This window comes from Lupinus angustifolius, chromosome LG05 (assembly GCF_001865875.1).
Source record: "Lupinus angustifolius cultivar Tanjil chromosome LG05, LupAngTanjil_v1.0, whole genome shotgun sequence".
Lineage (NCBI taxonomy): Eukaryota > Viridiplantae > Streptophyta > Magnoliopsida > Fabales > Fabaceae > Lupinus > Lupinus angustifolius.
The window spans coordinates 26,164,307-26,185,110 of record NC_032013.1 but is presented as its reverse complement, the minus strand read 5'-3'; the positions used below and the strand labels follow the sequence as shown (position 1 = coordinate 26,185,110).

The window sequence follows — 20,804 nt, the reverse complement described above, 5'->3', positions numbered from 1 at the left end:
CCATATAACTATAATAAACATGGAAATTTTAAACATATAAGTTGATTGAGAAGAAGAATAAGTGTTCTTTTTTAGTGACTGTCTTGGCTTGATTTCGAGGTGTGTGATTGTTTTCTTACAAATAATAGATATAAGGAAAAAATTAGTTTTTTTTTTCTAATGAATTTGTTCTCCTTTTTTCTGTATATGTCAATATCTGATTTGTAGTCATCACCACTCTTCATCATTTTCTTATTTTAATTTCAAAGCAAACAAATCACATCATTTAAAATTGAGTATGTACATTATATTACATTATTTATTCTTTCTTAATTTCTATTTTATAATTATCAAATTTGATTAAAAAATATATAATCCATAAAAATTGGATGCTGAAATGTGTATATCTGGTTACCTGATTTCAAGTTATATATAGCTAATGTTGAAACCAAATTCAAACACTGCTCAATGAGATCACTATGTAAAATGTAATTATTGAATGTATGTGTAGTAATTAATAGAACTTACTTTTCAAAAAAGAAATCATATTCTCTTGTATCTTTCATACTTTAAATGAAATCACTCCTTCATTTTTTTCTTAAATCTTATAGGAAACTTATAACAGATTTTTTATATTATATATACACTGAAATTATGGATGAGCAATTTGAATTGGATATAGAATAAAACACCTAATTGTATTTGATTCAATATTCATGTTTAGTTATTACATAATGAAAGTTTCAAAACTAAGTAAATTAAATTTAGAGTTGAATCAGAACTATTCAAATACATACAAGTCACTTAGAAGTTGGATGTTTATAGCAGCCTATTACACATTTTATGGTGTATAAGTGTATTCTGCAAGTACCAATAATTTTATAGCATAACAAAAATATTACAATGAATAAAATATTCAAATTGTATTCAAAAAAATTGAAAACTGCTCTACTTAAGGTATTGAGTTTGTGCATCAACCTTCCAAATTATCCATTCCAACACTAGCCTGCAATAAGAATACAACCATTAAATCAAACCTATTTTATGCCATTTCTAAAAGGGTTTCATACACAAAACATACACACATATATATATATACGACTTTAGTGTAAAAGTCGTGATGGAATAATACAACTTCTGATGAAATTTAGAAGTCGTGATGATATTCTATTATCACGATTTCTGAACTTAATAGAAGTCGTATTGTATTATCATGACTTGTAGACAAAAACGGTTACCAGTCATGAATTTAACGGATGAGATTAAGGACTATTTGATCAAATGGGTAAAAAAATAGTTTGCTTGGAAACGAACTAACTTGTAGTTCGGAAGTTAGTAGCAACCATATATATAACATTCAGAATTGTGTCTAATAGTGTTGTATGGTATAATACATTTATGGTTAAAAGTGATACCAGAAACTTATGATTTTCTGCAAGCACTGAAGAGAAACCAGCACAGAATTTTTCAATATCAGGCCCAATGTCCCTTGTACCATTTGGACTGATTGTCTCCATGAATTTTTTCCTATCAGGAGCAAGCTTGATTGCAAGCTACAATTCAATTCAATAGTGTTAGAACACTTAATATTTTGGATTTTATGCTTTTCCAACATTGCAAACAAATAAGATTTGAAACATGCAGATAATGAAAGTGTTCAATGTATTCTGAAATTTGAAGCTCAAAGCTACTTAGATAAAGTATTTACATTGAAACTTGAAGTAGCTACCCAACCATGCCAATTTTTGAGTGTTTTCTTGTATGAATCAGTACAAGCACGTTGCATGCTCCAATCTTGATGTTCCTGTAAGTTGCTGAATAGTTTTACAGTGTAATCCATGCTCCTAACAAGTTTATAGAATACACCAAACATAAAATATAAGTCACATGTTATATTCCAACATGTTTGAATGTATCTACCTAATACAAGCATTGAAGAACAGTGATTACCTTGTTAACCATAGCAGACCACATGTGCAGCTAGATGAAGCTTTTTCTGTTTTAGCTTCAACTTCTTTTTGCACTAAACTATATAAGAATCTGTATTCAGAAGGATTGGACTGATACTTAGACTCCAATCTCTGAAAGAACCAAACAAAAGATAGTATAATTTATTTACCATAGAATATTTACAATAAGATACATGTAAGCTAAGAAATGAAGAGCATCTACCAAATGCAACAACCTAAGATAGTGTTGGTCGTAGACCGAACAGAATCGAATAAAATGTTCTTTTCTATTTGATTTCAATCTTTTGCCTAGTTCTGTTTATAAATACACCAAACATAATATGTTATGTTTCATCCTATTTTGATATGTACACAGAAACACTACTGAATTGTTTGCTTACCGAAATGTTACCACCAACATCAGATTTTACAACTGAAAATGCGCCTCCAAATTTGTCTGAAATCACACAAACATCAAAAGATTCAACATCATTATAATGCTCTTGAAAATTGAAATTTTAAGAAACCAAAAGTTGATTAGACTTATGTCCTTCAAAAGGCTTAAAAATGACACATTATATATACATAGCAATAGTTATTGAGGTTATTCATGAACACTTGAGTTCCAAAGTAGCATGAAAAATGAAAAAAACATATCTGGTGCAATGTCTAAGCAATGAATTTTCTTGCATTTTGAACTGAATAGTGATAAGAATGATGGAAATAATTTATAGAATTAGTTACTAGTCTATACCTACAACAGGTAGTAAATTCTTGCATATATCCAAGAAAGGTTGTGTGAGTATTTTTCCCTCTTCAGATCTAACACGACTTAACCCCTCCAAAGGGGAACTGAATACTGATTCTTCCATTCTTCTATTCTTCTGCTCTCAATATCAATAAGAATAATGTTAAATATAAGAGTCATTGTTGAATGGAACAAATTCATAGAAATCATTTCTAACTCTACCATTTTTCCTATTAAGATTAACAAAAAACATTCTTCTAATTGTGAAATGTTCATTTCCTTAAGGCTACCAAAATAGTAATGTTGCATTGCCAACAAAAAATAGCTACAACTTCAATCCAAAAATATTCTCTGAATTGTGCAATATTCAATTTCTTTAAGGCTCTCCATGTAACTCAATTTCAATGTGTATGAAGAAGGATTCTCAAATAATCTATGAAGATAAATTATGTACATTATTCCAACTTGGATAGATTCTAAGTAAACCAATCAAACAAATTAGAATTTCACAATCACCATTCACCATTGTTCATGGGCAACTTATGTTCCTAGCAAAAACAAACATGTACATAAATATAGAAGATGAATAAAAAAAATGGGAATTTTGTTGATAAAGAATAACATGTTCAAAACTTAAGCATTACCAACCCTTTCTCTTTGTGAATTCTCAGAAGCAAAAGCAGAAACCGTTAATTCTGGTACTTATGTTTCATTATCTATTAAAGCACCGCATACTACGGTTTCACATGTTTTTCTAGGGAATCTAAGAAAACCAACCCAACATATATTTTTGTCTTGCTTTGGTTTTTTCCTTTTAAGAATGTTGGTTTGGTTTTGGATGGAACAAAACATTCCAATAATTATGTTATCTAAGTTTGTAATGAAAACAAAATAGTATTTTATTCGTTCAAATAAAAACATAGAATAAATAGAAGAGAAGAAACAAGAGAATTTGTTAACAGACCAATTGTGCCTACGTCCCCGAGAGCACTGAGTGGCTACCCAGACTTTTTTACTCCTCCCCTTATATCGAATGTGGGACTCCTGAATAACCCAACAAGTAAAAATGCTTTTTTCTCTCATGGATTACATTTGGATCAAATAATAACTTGTATGTAATTAGATTTTTGACACACTATCTCATCCATTGAGATCAACACTTTTTCCATCTATGTATTTAATTTTTTTTTACCACACTTGAACATTTATAGCTGAAAAATTGTAAAGTATGTGTGTTTCTGAGAAACTTACAATGAGGGGGATATAAAGATTGAACAATGTGTACATATGATTACAAAAGCTATTACATCTACAAATATTGATTTAAAGCAAATTCAGGAAAAGATCTTAATCTAAATCACACAATCTATTTATGTTACATGTGAAGTAAATCCAGAAGTGTGATCTTGCTGAAAGGAACATAGTCTGAGAAATCAGCAGGTGATAAAAATGCTTGAGACACTTGATTCATGGTTGGTCTCAACAAAGGATCTTTCCGAATACATTTTAGAATCAGAGTTGCAGCCAATATTAGGAGTTGGCCGGAAATAGCCGCTGGAGGAGCTAGTCTCTTATCTAAGATATCTACAAGGTGCTGATCAAATCCCCCGGACTCTAGACTCGAAAGGAGCTCATTAGGGTACTTCCCTACCAGAATTTCTAATGCGACAATCCCGAAACTGTATACATCACACTTTTCTGTTACCTTCATTGTAAATGCAAGCTCTGCAAAACATTAGAGAGCCAAAAAAATGTATTTAGATTTTAGAGCAGCATGATATAGTAATATATTTTGTAGTTCTTTCGGATAACAAATTGCAGGTTATGGTGTAAGTTTCGGAACAAACCTGGTGCAATATAGCCATATGATCCAGCAGGAGCTGTCCAATTTGATTCTCCATCTTGTAGCAACCTTGCTGTTCCAAAGTCAGAAATCTTAGGCTCTAAATCCGAGTCCACAAGAACGTTGTTTACAGTTATGTCTCGGTGAACAATGATAGGCTTGCAATCATGGTGCAGGTAAGATAATGCATTTGCTAGTCCTTTTATCATGTTTAACCTGATATCCCAAGTCATGTTCTTTGCTTCCTCTTCTTTCTTCAGTAGCATTCCTAAAGAGCCTCTTTCTACATACTCATATATGAAGAATATGGACCTGTCCCAGTAACTGAAGCCACACATTTTTATAATATTCCGATGGCGGATATTAGTTAATGCATGGATCTCAGATGTGAAATTCTTTTCCTGATTTCCAGAGAAGCCTTTTTCCTCATGTTGGTGAAGCCGCTTCACTGCAAAGATTTCACCTGATGGAAGCATTGCCTTGTAGACACAGCCTTGTCCTCCTATCCCTATAGAATATTTGTCACTGAAATCCTCAGTTGCAGTACATATATCCGTGAACTCTAATTCCGTCCTATGATTCCATATGAAGAATGAGTTCATTCCCTTTGAACTCATGTTCTTTTCATCTTGATCAACTTTGCGATAATGCCTGACGATGAAGATTCGGAGCAAAACCAATAGAATGATTAAAGCAGCAAGTGGAATGACTACTGCAATTATCACCTTACGCTTACTCGATTTCTTGCTTTTGTCTCCACCACAAGGGCTCAAGTTTACATTTCCATCATTTGACGCAGGCTCGTTGCACAAACCAGCATTACCCATCAGTGCATCTGCTGAAGCATTATGAAAAGCTACTTGGTCTGGGAGGGGACCTTCAAGTTTGTTGTAGGATAGATCAACTATTTGAAGACTTATAAGTCCTTCGAGACTAGAAGGAATTGCACCAGAAAGCTGGTTATGAGAAAGATTCAAAACCTCAAGAGCTGTCAATTTATCCAGCTCAGAGATTATCTCACCATTTAGCGAGTTATGACTGAGATCCAAAAGAATCTGCAGCTTCGCCAAATTCCCTAACTCGTTCGGCATATGACCATCTAAGTTGTTCATACTCAGTTTCAAGGACACAAGACTGTTACAGCTTCCTATTTCGTTCGGTATTGGCCCGCTCAAATTGTTCGCTGACAAATCCAAAGTCAGAAGCTCTGAAAGCTCTCCAATCTCTGCAGGTATATTACCCGAGAGGTCATTGTTGCTCAAACTAAGTGTGAGGAGCAAAGAAGATGAACTAAAAAGCTCCACTGGGATATTTCCTGTGAGATTGTTGTCTGAGAGGTTGAGTCTTTGCAGCTTTGGCAATTTTCCAAGCTCTGGAGGAATATTCCCATGTACCTTATTGGAAGATATACTAAAACTTGAGAGATTTATGCATTCTCCCCAGTTGCTTGATAATGAACCGGAAAGCTGATTATATCCTAGATCAATGAAGTCCAGATTTAGATATATACCAAATGCATTGGTAATGTCTCCACTGAGAAGATTGTTTTCAAGCCGGACTCGGCTTAGTCCGGTGCAGTTTCTCAGGCTAGCTGGGATTGGACCATCAAAGTTATTTGCATTAGCCGCCAGGATAACAAGATTCCCTCCATTGCATATTCCTGAAGGGAGCTTTCCAGAAAAACCATTGTTGGAAAAGGTTGCAGTAGTTAAAAAAGGAGGCCCAAAATCTTCAGGAACAGTTCCAGAGAATTTGTTGGTATAAAGAGACAGGATACTGAGATTCTTCAACCGATTTATTGCAGACGGCAAAGTTCCTACAAGATCGTTTTCATTTAAGAACAGGTTCTGTAAGCTTTCCAAGTCACCTATTTCTGGAGGGATTGGTCCACTTAATTTGTTTGAGGCCAGAGTTAAATTGATGAGGTTGTGTAACTTTCCAATGGTTGAAGGGATGGAACCATTTAAATGGTTATTGTGAGATAGATCAAGATATTCTAAGCTTGATAAGTTTCCGATTTCGGGAGGTATAGGTCCATAAAACTGGTTTTCATAAAGGAAGAGGTAAGTTAGATTGTGGAGTAAACCAATCTCAGAGGGAACTTTTCCATACAATTCATTTGTATTGAGTAGTAAAAGAGTGAGTTCTGACCAATTGGAAAGAAGATATGAATGAAGTTCTCCTGATAAACGGTTATAAGAGATATCCAAATAATTGATCCTTGTTAATGAAGACATTGAAAGAGGCAATAAACCTGTGATGTTATTTACTGACATATCAATATATGTAAGGTTGGTACACAAGCCTATCTCATCAGGGATGCTGGAATTCACTCCTGAGTCATGAAGGTCCAATCTCTGAAGCCGTATCAGATTTCCAATTGATGATGGTATTGGACCTTGAAAAACATTTTCATGCAATTCAAGAATCTCAAGGTATGACAAGAGACCAATCTCTTTTGGTATAGTACCATTCAGCTTGTTTTGTCCAAGTTGAAGTTGTTTGAGGTTTGAAACATTCTTAATCTCTTCAGGAATTGGACCCTCTAAGTAGTTGTTTGTTAGGACTAGAATTGTGAGGTTCCTAGGACTAACCAACAAGTTTATTGGAATCTGGCCAGTGATAATATTCAATGATAGATCAAGAGAAATCAGCTTTGGACATTTAGAAACAAAAGTTGGAACCTTTTTTAAATTGTTGTAGGTAAGGTTAAGTTCTTTTAAGGACACCATGCCCTTAAAGAGAGTTTGATCAGGATCCTCTAAGTAGTTTCCACCTAGATCAAGAAGCCATAAATTCTGTAAACTACTAAGCTCAAATGGTATCTGATTCAAGAATGAATTGTTAGAGAGAATAAGAACTTGTAGCACTAAAAGGTTTCCAATTTCTGGTGGCATTTGATATGTAAAATTGTTGCTACCCAAGTCAAGTGTTATCAGATTTGTTAAGTTACCAATTCCTGATGGAACTTCTCCAACAAAGTTGTTCAAGTTGAGATTCAATGTAGTGAGATTAGGAAAAGCTGAAAAGTCAAACCTGTTGAGAGTTCCATCTAGGCCTGAATTTGGAAGCTTTATCTCAACAACACTGCCAACTTTATCACACTTTATGCCAATCCAGTTGCATGGACTAGTGTTATTATTGTTTGTAACATTCCATGATGGTATCATTGGAGAGTTCAAACTTTTCATCCATGTGATCAATGATTCTGCTTCTTTCTGTGCTGATATATCTGCAAGTATACATGACAAAACTAGAGAGAAAATTGTTAGCTGAGAAATTATCTTCATGCTTGTGAATTTGGTTGTTCTTTTCAATATATGAAGGGAATTGCTTTCATATCAAAATTTGGAGAAAGAGGAAGGTAATGCTACATTATATTCATGTGTGGAAATTTTGTCCTTCATTGTTGATGTTTTAATTTAATACCCTTTGTTTGGTTTAATTATTATGTTTACTATATATATATATATATATACATACACACGAGGAGAGATTCGTTTACACCCAGTTAAGTTATTCTAATTACATTTGGTTTCAGTCATTCATTTTCTGAAATCCAGCGGACCAGGTAAGTGAGTAAAATATATGATGAGAGAGAAAAAGAGAAATCTTAAATAACTTTTAAGTTTCATCAATTCTATCCGTTAGATTTAAGGAAATGAATGGTTGAGATTAAAAATAACTAGTATAATTTAACTTGAGTATCTTCTATATGTATATATAAGAGTGATATTGTGAGAAATGAGAACATATAATATCAATCATTTGGACCTTAAGTAAAAGATGAAGATTTAAAGATAAATGTTGGTATGTAACTTTTTATCTTAGTTTAATTGATCAAATAATTTTTATAATTATTAATAAGTGTTAACATTATGGTATGTATTAACATCTGAAAAATGTGAATAGGTAAGCAATGATGCATGGTTTGGACTAAACAACATTATTAAATGTGAAAGAGAAGATTATGCCAGCTACACAAACCTTGACTTTTATATGAGGTTTGAAATATGTGGAATAGTGGATGGATCTTTGTGTTTAGTTAAACTTAGAATAATCAATTTTACTCATTAATCTGAAGTTACTTATTAATTTCTCGAGATTTTGATTATTGAAAAAATATCATCCAAAATATAAGTGATTTAATTTCTCAACAAAAAAAGTCATAAATCCACATATATTTTAAGGCAAAAGTCAATTATACTAAATTATTAATTAAATAATGATAATGTGAACTGAGTGTGACATAACTGATTATTTGGTTGACTATTAAGGTGTTCTCAAGTCTTAGAGATTAGTCTATTTGGAGTTGTAGAAATTATTGAGTTTTGTCTGTATTAATAAAAAAGAATTCAAAGTATTTTTATGACTATAAGATTCAATATTTTAAGTGTTCCAGAACAAAGATTCTTTTTTAATTCTATCTGATACCTTTTACTGAAAGAAACTACTTTGATTAAATTATCAACACACGAAATCCTTGTACACATGTTTCATAGTTGAGATATAATAGAATAAAGAATGCATAACATTGGGTTAGGACTTTTGAATAACATTTTAATCTCTTGTATTTTAAAGAAGGCTTATGACTTTTCAAATGCTTATATAGTGAATTCTTGTGTGTATTAGACTTGGATTCTATGTATGATGTTTCTTATCTCATCAACTTGTTCAGTAAATTCTGCATATGTTTCATTAAAGATTACATATTTCTTACACAAGCATAGATTCATCATAGATTACTGAGATATAAACAGAAGAATTAGAGATCATGTAACGTTGATTTATATTACTTTTGTTTGAGAGTCAATGATGGTTAACAAATCATTGTTGGATGATCTGCTGCTAGCGTAAAAATCACTTAAATGTCGGTGTATATATACTAAATCCAAGATATAAGGACAAGCTGCAAAAGATATGCTAATAATCAAATGAATATATAAGCTCTTCAAAAATGTTGCATCTACAATATCATGGGGATCTATATTCTCCTAAGAACTCTCCAAAAATGGAATCACCCAATCTCCTTCTCTTTTACATTCCTTATCTACTTCATACACTACACTAGTGTTCCCTTCCTTAACATTATCACAAGCTAACAATTGCTTAGTTTTTCTACGTCCTAATAATACGAGCTCCAACGTATTCCTACGTGCAATATATATGGGATTAGGATCAATCAATCTCCCTTTGCTATATGCCTCTCTAAGAAAAACTGTTTGTGTTTTTCCTCTTGTAGATATGTAAAATATTCCCGGGTGCCGAAGCAGCAATTCGCGCATATTAACTTCGATAGCCAAGTCTTTTCTAAAATGAACCAATTGATCCACCTCAACCATTTTGTCTACAGTCAAACTCAAGAGCTCGTGAAGAACGGCGACAGCCCTCTTCTCGTAGCGCTCAACCCCGCCACACGATCGAACCCGAATGACCTCTTTCCTCTCATAAGGTTTTGCATATGGAAGCCTTTGCCAATTCTTCAACTTCTCCCTAAAGCCTCCCACAATCTTAAACCCTGTTGGGAAATTGATAGGAAAAGCAAACTTGGTCTCAAATTCACTAAGCCATTTCTCGGTATACTCTTTCTCCCTCCATTTCTCAACTTCTGCTTTTCCTAATTCATCATCTCTATCAACCAATGCCACAATCTCTAAATCAACCAATCTGAAGTCACCACTATACTTGCCAAGAATTGAGTCTCTGAAATCCTCGGGAAGGCCGAGTTCTCGTCTGATCAACCTCAATGCGTGAATATGAAGAGTACCATTAACAGACATCATTAACAACCTTTTCAACCTCTTCACAGCCTCCATCTCCTGCTGTTTCACAGCAACCTTCTCCAACATGACCAATTCCTTCATTTTTCGCGTAACTCGACAACATAAATTCCTCCTGAAAGGGTGCACAAATTCATCAAAAACATGAGGGTATTTGTAAATAAAGGACCCCATGGTGACATTTAGTCCGACGATGTTCCTCCATCGAGACATCAGCTGTAAGGACACAAATGAACCGCGCTTACGGTTCGACATAAGGTGGTGGATTTTGAGGATACATTTGAGTTTGTTAAGGTGGACCATGAAGTTGTCCAGGTGAGGATCCCTCACCCGGTCCTCCAATCGGGTTTGAGCTGAAACAATTGGTTTTTTCCATCTCCTCTGTATGAAACGGTTGAACAATCCAAAGGAATTGTTTGATGAAATTGTTAAAGAATCAAATGAAGCATCATAATTGAAGATATTGTATCTGAAATTTGACAATAGCTTCATGTCATTGATTCATATCAAAATAGGTTAGTACCTGCAAGAACACACAAGTTTAATCACTTCATTGAGTGCATAACAAAGAATACCCTATTACAGATGAATCAAAAGGGTTATCCAAACATTCAAAACATCCATGTAAAACCACCAAAAAATGGTAAAAGTAACATTTTTCAAGCAAAAAAGTGAGAAATGATATGCAGAATATTAGGTTAATTAGGTTAATGAAACTATACGTGTCTTGAAAGAATATATATATATGTATATATATATATATATATATATATGTATATATATATATATATATATATATATGTGTGTGTGTGTGTGTGTGTGTGCTTGTATGCAATAGATAATGAAATATAAAACAGAGGATTAAAGTGTTGTTTGGTTAAGATTACTTTTGATGGAAAAAAACTGTTGCTGCTCCAAAATGAAAATCTGCAGAGGCACAAAGGTATTTGACAAGAGTATAAGAGGATTTCTACAACTGTTTTTGAATGAAAAAAAAAACACTGAATATTTTAGACCAGATTTTTGAACACTACAATTATCTAATAACATGATAATAAAGTAAAACGTTAATTCAGACATTGAGATTACAAAAAATGTGAACTTGGTCTTTGACTTTGCAAATAAATGATTTTGATCCTTGTGAGAATCTTAAAAATATTTTATTTGGGAATCCAATTGATTGAATGTTTGAAAAGTGAAGGAACTTTGCAATCTGATGGAGAAAAATGAAGATTTAATTAAGAATATAAAGCAATGAGACCCTAATAGCTAAAATGATAAAGTATGATGATTTAGTTATTATAGTTAATGTGAATAATGAGAAAGAAAAGAAAATATTGTATGAATTGGTGTAGCATAAACACATAATAAGGAGGAAGAAAGGGAGAGAATCAAAACCTGGAAATGGAGAGTGGGAAGGAACCCTAGATTGATAGATAGAATAAGAGAACGAGATTGTGTTGTTGCTTCACCCTGTCCTTTTGCTAGAGGGAGTAGAGTCAAACATAATATTCTCAAATTAAATTTTGTTACCAATCACATGTTTTGATATAGTATCCTAAGACCTCACCTGATCTCTACAACCGTGAAGTTTGTTTCCCGAGAGTGACACTTATTAAGATATTATGAATCTGAAAGGATTAGTTTTTTACCCAAATGAGTAAATAATACCATTGTCAGTACCAAAAATATAAATTTTGTTGGCATTCATTCACTTTTTGTTTATTTCGGTTTGTGTGGGTACCCTTCTCAAACTCTTGGCTGCTTTTGGATTTAGTAGAACTTTATATCACTAGACGACACTGGAAATTGACTTGGTTAATAATAAAGAATATTATAGATCAAAATAATGTTATTATAGTAATTAAATTTAATGTGAATCTCAAAAATCAAAATAACGTATTACAATATTACATATAATATAAGTGATATATATATATATATATTCATATTTGTTTTTTAAGGTAAATCTATAAATTTAATAATTCAGAAAAACTTTTCTGAAACTCATAACTTTTATTATTAAGTTTAAATCCAAAATCTTCCAAATCATTTTAATGCACAATCAAATATAATTAGATAAGTTATTTCCTTATATTATGATATATGAGATATTTTATTCTCTATACTACTTTTAGATGTAAAGAATATAACTTATCTAATTAAATCTAATCATTATTTAACATGAATCTTATTTCTCTTGTATCTAAAAGTCAAGTTTTCATTTTAAAATATTACAAAAAAAATATAAATTAAGGATATAGTTTTTTTCTCTTACATGTAGTACCATTATACTCCTTATATGGAATTATTCGCCACTTACAATATATTTAGATATTGTCAAAGTTAATAATTTTATTTCCTATCAATATAAATTATCATATTCTTTCAAGTTTTTTTAAAATTACTTGCTTTATTTCATTTATTTTATGATGATTTTTTAAGTATTTTCTTTTAAAAATGGGATACATTGCTATTTCATTGCTTCAATTATATTTACTCTACATATTTAATATTGCTTCAATCATATTTCATTCTCGACACAATTTTTTCTTGAGATACATTGCTTCAATCATGTCTATCTTATATATTTAATATTTTTGTTGTGAAATTGATGTTTTATGTTTTGTTTTTTTAGGATGCTATGAGTAAAAGCAAGTTATTTTATGATTATAGTCCAATTTTGTTAGTGGAATCCTTAAATGAGATTTGGCATTTTACAAAGTTTAGTGTCTCTAATGAAATCATTAGAGAGGGGTGAGTTACATCAAAATCAAATATGTATAATCGCAATTAATTTTATTGTAAATATGTATAATTGCAAAATCAAATATTGTATGTTTCAAATCAATATAAAGTCACTTATTTTGCAGCCCAAAAACACTTAAAACAAAAAAAAAATACTAAAATAACTAAGTAACTTAACATAAGATATGGTAGAATCGATCGAAAATAAAAGCTTAGTTATTGTTGTACAATTAAACGGAATTCGAAGGAGAAGACAAAGGAGTAGGATTAGGAGGTGGAGCACACCATATACAACATAACGCTAAGATCGCCAGTATAAATATAACCACAGGGAATCCAATATAAACATGTAACATTAGGACCATCTTTACTTATCACAAAATTACTATATGTTATGTTAATAATATATTTTCATACACATACCCTTTATATAGATTACAACTTAATACAATAGAGGGGGCATGGAGAGTATTATTCAAACTTCACACGCCTACATTAATCTACATTAATTTCATTCCATGTCTACAAGATTTTATTTCATTTCAAACTTAAACTCATCCTGCACAACATGTAAAATCGGTTTTTTAATTCATGTGAAAGATACTTATTGAGAGGAAAAATCACGAACCCTGAAAGATATTAGTTCGTTACCCAAGAGGCATGTAGTTTTGACTAAACTTGGCACCACCATTTATTAGAATTTATAAATGTGCTAACATTTAATATCCCTTCTAAGAGTTTTCAGTAACAAAAACTCTGCTACATATAAAGTTGTTGAACCAATAACAATGATCATAAAATATGGTCTAAGCCAAAGTTTTGAACAATGGTTGTAATAGTACTCTGCTTATCTTGATTTCCAAGTCACTACAATTGGGCTTCTAACTCTGTAAGAACCATTTTGAGTGTGTATCCATGTCAAACTCCCTTGTGCATAGTTCATTATATCAGCACTTTTTCTTGATATAAACCATACCTTGTAACCCAAGCTTTGATTTATTTGCTTAAAAACCAACCTCTTTGGTTTTACTATCACTTTTACTCCTTCTGGTGCCACAACTTCCACTGAGTAAATGGAGTTAGCACTTCCAACATTTGTTACTCTCCTTCTGATCACATTTGTTCTCATTCCATGCTTGAACATTACTGATATTGATGGATAGTTAAGGCTGAAGCCTCTATTAATCTTCATGATATCATTGCAACTCACATTTCTATGAGTTATACTGAATATCTCTGACCTTGTATAACCAATGCTGCAAAGGTGGTTGATGTAATCATTTGGCATAATGTCATAGATCAGGCCTGGGTTTAATGCTCTTTGTGGATTCACATGTCCAGCTCCTAAGGCAAAAGGTCCTGCTGGTTTATCTTCGTCGAGTATCGGTCTTCCGATGCGGTCAGTTACCTCAGCTGTTGTCATGATTGCTGATTTGATAGCTGCTGGTGTCCATCTTGGATGAGCTGAATGAATGAGAGCAGAGATTCCACTTACATGAGGACATGACATTGAGGTACCAGACATCACTGAGAAGTTCACTCTTCTAGTATCTTCTGCTAGGCCTGTAGGACCAAGGTTTTGAGGCCATGCAGCAATGATGTTCACACCTGGAAACAAGGACAAATCCATAGGCCAAATATAGAAAAATGTTAATCTCACACTACTTTTGTCAACACAACTTTTCACACTTTTGCTGGAATAACATAAGTCTTTTTTTTGGTTTCCCAACAGGAGGCAATCATGTCCGAGCCGGGAACATCTACAGGTATGTGGGACTAACTCTCCCAGCGGGTATTTTTTTCATCCACAAGACTTAAACCTGTGATCTTGCTTAAGGGAAATCAAGCATATACCACTTGAACCAATACCCGTTGGTAATAAGGTTCAATCATTGTAAATTAGTTGTGATAAGTGATGTTCAAATGTATATAAGAAAAAAACAGTTCTATATCCTCCTCCTACTAAATAAAGAGGGTATTGACTATTGAGTGTTTTTTCTTTCTTTATTTAGTCTTAGGAGGATTGATAGAAGAAAATAGCAAAGCTCATAAAAAATGCTACAACATATATATAACTACCTGGTGCTATAACATCTGGTTTGAGGATTGAAGGATTTGTAAAACTTGGTCCTCTAGCTGAAAATATTGCCACTGCTGGAGCTCTAGACTTTCCTATCACAGTTCCTCCAAACTCAATTCTAGCAAGAGGCTTCATTGTGGAGTTTATGTAAGCCTTTAATGTGACTGATTCATCAAAGCCTACCAAAGTTGCTGGCAATATATGAACGTCAACTGAATCCTCTTCCAAGTTTATCACAGTGTTTGCTAAAATCATAGCAGCACCACCTGCTTCCTTCACAACTTGACCCTTCTCTGCTCTTCCATTCACACCTCTATCACACACCACCATTTTGCCTTTAACTTTCTCCCTTGGAAGAGACCCTCTTAGGCAAAATTGGCTCTCGGTTTCGGCGTCTGTCAGATAAACAAGCTCAAGCTCCTTGCCAATGCTCAGTAGCTTGCTCATTGGATACATTGATTCTCCATAGAGAATTTGTCCATTTCCCATGTGAACTATTGCTGGAAAGTTCCTATCCATAGTGCTTGCACCAACAGTGTTAATCCAAGGAGCTTCATTGGCAACAGACATTTCTGTTGGTCCATTGTTCCCTGCAGCACATATAACTGAAATCCCATGTTCCATTGCTCTAAAACTTCCAATGGCAATGCTATCATCAAATAGAGGCACTGGAAATCCACCTAGTGATAAAGATAGAATATCCACACCATCTCTTATTGCTACATCCATTGCAGCCATGATGTCCGAGTTATAGCAGCCATTAAACCAGCACACTTTGTACACTGCAATGTGTGCACCAGGAGCCATTCCTCTTGCAACACCTTCTGCATAACCAAGCACACTAGCCATCGGCACCGGAACGCCACCAGCAGTTGATGAAGTGTGTGTGCCATGGCCTGAGGAGTCTCTTGGAGAAAGATACTCTGGAATTCTTGAAGGTGATACTGCAAGATGGCCTTTGGTAAAGTACCTTGCACCAATGAGTTTTCGGTTGCAATTGGAAGAGTTAAAGGCCTGTCCTGATTGGCATATACCCTTCCATTTCCTTGGAATTGGAGGCATCCCATGATCATTGAAGCTAGGACTCTCTGGCCACACTCCAGTATCAAGCACTCCAATTATAGTTCCTCGTCCGAATCCAGATTGATACCAACCTAGAAGCACAATTACAAATATAAGACAGATATGATACAACACAAATACATTGATCATATGAAAATTCATAAAATAATTGAAAGATATATACACCAAGATATTGACAACCCTTTTGAAGTATTAGTCCTATATAAATGCCAACAATTTTCTATGTAATGAAAATGGTTATAAAGATATATAGACATACAAAAATATCCTATTTGAGTGTAAAAATGACAACCCTTTAGAAGTGTGAGTAGCATATGAATACCAACCATTTTCTCTTGCTGAGTTGAGTCCTAGGAACTTGTAAGAATAGGTGGTGTGAATCTGAACCTGCTTATCAGGCCTAATGGAGATAACATCAGGCAACTTTTTCAAGTACTCCACCTCAGACTCAGTTAATTGAGCTGCAAAACCATCCATCGCGGTACGATAAGAGTATAGAAGGCGAGAAGAAGGTTCATGATCAGATGAAATGGTTTGTTGTATGAATGAAAGATGCCAATTGAGCTTAGAAGTAAACATAGAACTAGTTATGCCATGAGGGTGTAGTTGAATTATGTAAGTTTGAAGAGATTGTGCATGGATAGTTGTAGTAATAGTAGTAAGAATAAGGGTGTATAAAGTGAAGAAAAAGAGTATAAATTTGGATAAAGATTCCATTGTTTGTAGTAGTAGTAGGAAGAAGAGAATGTGTTGAATGATGCATGATTTGGAGGGGTATTTGAAGGTGTTGTTGAAAAATAAGAGCTCTTGATCACGAGGATCTTTTGTTGAAGTAAGAGAGAAAGTGAAGAATGAGTACAAGGTTGTAACTCAAAGTGTCACGAGATGTTTTGGTTTAGCTTTAATACAATAATACTAAGCACTGTGAAATCTTTGTTTCTTATTTTGGTTTCAACATTTTGCATTCATTTATGAAACAAACATGCATGCATGCACGCTCTATGTGTGGCTCCATCTCCTCTGTCTCACGTGCAGGATGTGCAATAGAAAAAAATGTTAAATCTGATAAAGTTTATATCAGTGTTGTGATAATCGGACCGGATTATGCCATCCGACTGGTTTAACTGCTAACTGGAATTAAAGATGACACTAGTTTTTAGTCTTAACCGAATAGGGGTTGTAATGCTTTGAACCAGAGAAATTCCGGTCCGACCATTTAAACTTGGTTTAACCGCAATAACTCGAGATGTGAATCGGATCACTTAAAATTTAAAATAAAATAAAATACTATTCTAATGTTTTGTTTTACTCCGGTTCAAAAAAAAATAGAAAAATATTATTTCAATATAATTATATTATATAAAATTTTGTATTTATATATAATTATATATTTATAGATAAAAATGATAAATTATATATGAAATCAGTCGGACCGGTCAGTTTAACCGTTTAAACCAATTAAACATAATTTAATAATTTAATGTTCCAACATTGATTTATACATAAGTTTGAATCTTGAAGGTAATGATATCCTCATATTCTTGCATGAATACTACAATCTCACATCACTTTTGAATTAACAATAATTGCACCATGCAAAAAGAAGTTTGACATAATAATTTCCCTAGCTAATGATATTTATGGTTTATGAACAGCATAATACAATACTAAAGTACTCCTCAAAAATAATGTTTGTGTGTCCATAATAATCATGAATGAAGGTCACTAATTTAACACAGTTTAACTGTGTTTATACCTTTGATGTTATTGTTTATGATTAAATTTTTAAAATATTATGAATGTTTTATTGGTTCTGTTTGTATAATGTTACTAGAATAAAATATAATGTAACACTTTGTATATTTAGTGTTACAACTTACAAAACAAAAAGAAAGGCGAGTTTCTATTAAAATGCTGTGTCAAAGAAATTATTAAACCTTGAATAATAATAATACATCTAGGAACCACTAAGGAGAATTCATATTATGGAAATAAGAAAGAAAAAAACTATATAACAAAACAGTAGAAAAGCAAAGAATATTTCTCCAATGGAAGGTTTTCAATGACAAAGTTGATAGCATGATTCATTTGAGTCTCCAATTATTCTGTACCTTCAATTCTTCCTTAATTCATGGAAATCATTTGAGTCTGCATTCCTCACTAGAAGAACATATTTCACAAACCTGCAGCTGCAATATGCACTTCCCCTTCATGAATCATCAATGACTTTTTTGCTCATTTTTTGAAGATTGTTTTGCAGCTTCAGAAGTTGAATTGCCGAAATCTCCATTGTCATCATTTTGTTTGGAGAAGAAAGGATCCCATTCATGAGGTCCAACTTCTCCTTGTCCCTTATCCAACAATGCATATTTCCAACTATTCTCCTCAATCAAGTTTTTATCTTCGCGATTTTCAACAATATCCTTCCTTAAATTGGTAACCTTGTCGATCACTGCTTGTACAGAAACATCGAATGCATCTTTAAGAGTTTCTAACTTAGAGCGAGGATCGGCATACACTAGTCTCGGAATGAGACTAATAACTTCCTCTCTCATGATCTTCACTTGCTCTATAGATATCTGCCTAAGCTTTTCCTCTATGCTAACATTCCTCTTACGGATATCGTTCTCTGGAATGAAAACAGAATACTTCATATAGTTCTTAGGAAGATGCCATGAATATTGTGTATATGCTGAACCTGGATGAAAGAACACAGGTATACATCCAGCCAACATTGAATCGAAAGCAGATCTTCGCGTATATGAATCACCTTGCGGTTGAAGGCAGAAAACGGAACTTTGAAACATTTGCATTATGCTGCTTGGAGAATGGCATTTGCTTTCACCAAAATCACACTCCAATAGCTTACCAACCTTTGACCTCTTGCATTGCTCAATTAACTTGCCCCTAATCGATTTAGGATTGTCAGGACGTGGCGCTCCAGCGAAGGAGAAAAGCCACTTCCTCTCCAAATTCCTCATCCTATCCTGCCAGATGAACACATCACCATCTTTTGCAGGATGGAAATAGGTTGGATATGGAATCCCGAAATCGTTTGCATTCCAAGGACTAGATTCAACCACAAGCATTGACATATTCTTAGCAGCAGGTAAAAACAAAAGCTTATTCCCCCAATCTGATTCTTCCTCACTCAATCTCCTGAAATCCCAAGTTATCCTACCACCAACAAGAAAATGATCCCTCCCATTCATAATTTCCCATTCCGGCTTCTTCGTTAACCAATCAACAAGACTAAGTGAAGCAGCATCCCTCATTGAAATGTTATAACCCCAAAGATAACGCGCAATGTCAAATCCAGCATAAAATGGTACAAATATAGCAGCAGCAATAGAAGAATCACTAGTCAAACATTCATATTGCTTCATCCTATTACTGAAAATAACATCAACAGCAAATTGGTTAGTAGCATACCAACCAGTCTCAGAGAAAACACCTTCAGTGTTGTTATCTTTTTCAAGGGGTGGACCAAGACCAGCATTGGTGATGAACTTGCACATATTGGTCCAAAGACTCAAACTTTTGCACTCCTTCAACATGTCCTCATTGAACCTAGAAGGAAGATCATGCACATAGATATACCTTCCTCCACAAGGGTCACTCTTATTTTCAGAAGTTCTAAGTGCCTTCATAAAGGTGAATTTTTTTTCCTTTGTAGGTGTTTGTTTATTCAAATCAGACAACCCCACGTTCGGATTTCCATCAATTAGTTGATTTCCATTGGTTACATGAGAAGGGGTGGATTCAAAATGTGTTTTTGAAACATGGTCTAAATGTAAAATTTTGGATTCATCAACAATGCTGTTTTTGTTGTTGATCTTGATGTTGTTGTTGTTGAGGACCATGAAATGGAAATAGAAGAGGAAGAACCAAAAGAATGCAGAGAGGGAAACAAGGAAGCAGATTCGGGAATTAGGATATTTGGATGCTCCTTTCTCCATTTGGAATGACAGAATATTTTGTCTCATTTCATTTGAATTGGTGATTCATTGATCATAGGAATTGAAACAATATAGAGAAAATGGGGTGAAAAATGAGATTTTGAGAATGGGATTGGAAGGGTGAATAAAGAAGTGTGATAATAAGAGAAATGGGTTACTTGAGATTGAAGAAAAGTTGGAAGATTTGATGAGTTTCAGAACAGAAAATGAAAGGTGGCAAGGTCGGTGGAAACATCAAACTATAACATGAGATCAGAGACTAGTTTGTTTCTGTTTGGGTGTAACTAAAAACTGAAAGTGTGTTGTTGCCACAACATTATAATATATATTTTTAAGAATGACTACCATTGAAAAAAAAAAAATTAACAAATGTTGGTTCAAATGGTACATATTTGCTTGATTCCTTTAAGCAAGATTTGAATTTGAGTCTGGTAGATGGACTTATTGCCACAACATTATAATATATTTGTTAAGAATAAATATTTCATCTAACTATGTTTTGAAAGATTCAAATTTGGTTCAAGTGGTACATGTTTGATCTCATTAAGTAATGTCTTGAGTTCGAGTCTTATAGATGGACTCTTTAAGAGAATTAGCTTCACATACTTGTAGATATTCCCAACTCGAAAATTACC

The 20,804-nt window shown here is 33.5% G+C and overlaps 4 protein-coding genes across 10 annotated transcripts in view; all 4 read right to left on the bottom strand.

The window, feature by feature from the left end:
- Nucleotides 1-11,765, bottom strand: part of LOC109348447 (protein ROOT PRIMORDIUM DEFECTIVE 1-like) — a 45,647-nt gene extending 33,882 nt beyond the window's left edge. The window contains exons 1-2 of one of the 3 annotated variants that reach the window (XM_019588905.1): nucleotides 11,698-11,758; nucleotides 11,187-11,226 (exon numbers count right to left, since the gene is read on the bottom strand). Coding sequence is in view for 1 of the 3 variants with exons in the window: in XM_019588902.1 (XP_019444447.1) it covers nucleotides 9,514-10,791 (1,278 nt within the window). In the remaining 2 variants the exon portion in view is untranslated. Of the gene's footprint in view, nucleotides 1-9,487; nucleotides 10,823-11,186; nucleotides 11,227-11,697 lie in introns of those variants that run through there. The other 2 variants (XM_019588902.1, XM_019588904.1) reach the window with 2 other exon arrangements.
- Nucleotides 725-7,932, bottom strand: LOC109348439 (glycolipid transfer protein 1-like). Of its 5 annotated transcripts, none has more exons than XM_019588889.1 (7): nucleotides 7,556-7,932; nucleotides 2,683-2,801; nucleotides 2,330-2,385; nucleotides 1,930-2,060; nucleotides 1,688-1,823; nucleotides 1,395-1,532; nucleotides 725-985 (listed from the first exon to the last, which is right to left on the bottom strand). In XM_019588889.1, the coding sequence occupies exons 1-7, from the start codon at nucleotides 7,807-7,809 to the stop codon at nucleotides 953-955; spliced, it is 867 nt and encodes a 288-aa protein (XP_019444434.1). In that variant the 5' UTR covers nucleotides 7,810-7,932; the 3' UTR covers nucleotides 725-952. The 5 variants fall into 5 exon arrangements, with proteins under 5 accessions (XP_019444434.1, XP_019444436.1, XP_019444435.1 ...); XM_019588891.1 differs by lacking the exon at nucleotides 7,556-7,932 and adding an exon at nucleotides 3,321-3,461 and having other exon boundaries at nucleotides 2,683-2,815; XM_019588890.1 differs by lacking the exon at nucleotides 7,556-7,932 and adding an exon at nucleotides 3,325-3,461 and having other exon boundaries at nucleotides 2,683-2,815.
- LOC109348442 (subtilisin-like protease SBT1.2) lies at nucleotides 13,714-16,951 on the bottom strand. The gene is made up of 3 exons (XM_019588894.1): nucleotides 16,537-16,951; nucleotides 15,127-16,281; nucleotides 13,714-14,655 (listed from the first exon to the last, which is right to left on the bottom strand). The coding sequence occupies exons 1-3, from the start codon at nucleotides 16,925-16,927 to the stop codon at nucleotides 13,895-13,897; spliced, it is 2,307 nt and encodes a 768-aa protein (XP_019444439.1). The 5' UTR covers nucleotides 16,928-16,951; the 3' UTR covers nucleotides 13,714-13,894.
- LOC109348443 (xyloglucan galactosyltransferase MUR3-like) lies at nucleotides 18,125-20,442 on the bottom strand. Its single transcript, XM_019588895.1, has one exon. It carries the CDS (start codon nucleotides 20,194-20,196, stop codon nucleotides 18,430-18,432), a length of 1,767 nt encoding a protein of 588 aa, XP_019444440.1. The 5' UTR covers nucleotides 20,197-20,442; the 3' UTR covers nucleotides 18,125-18,429.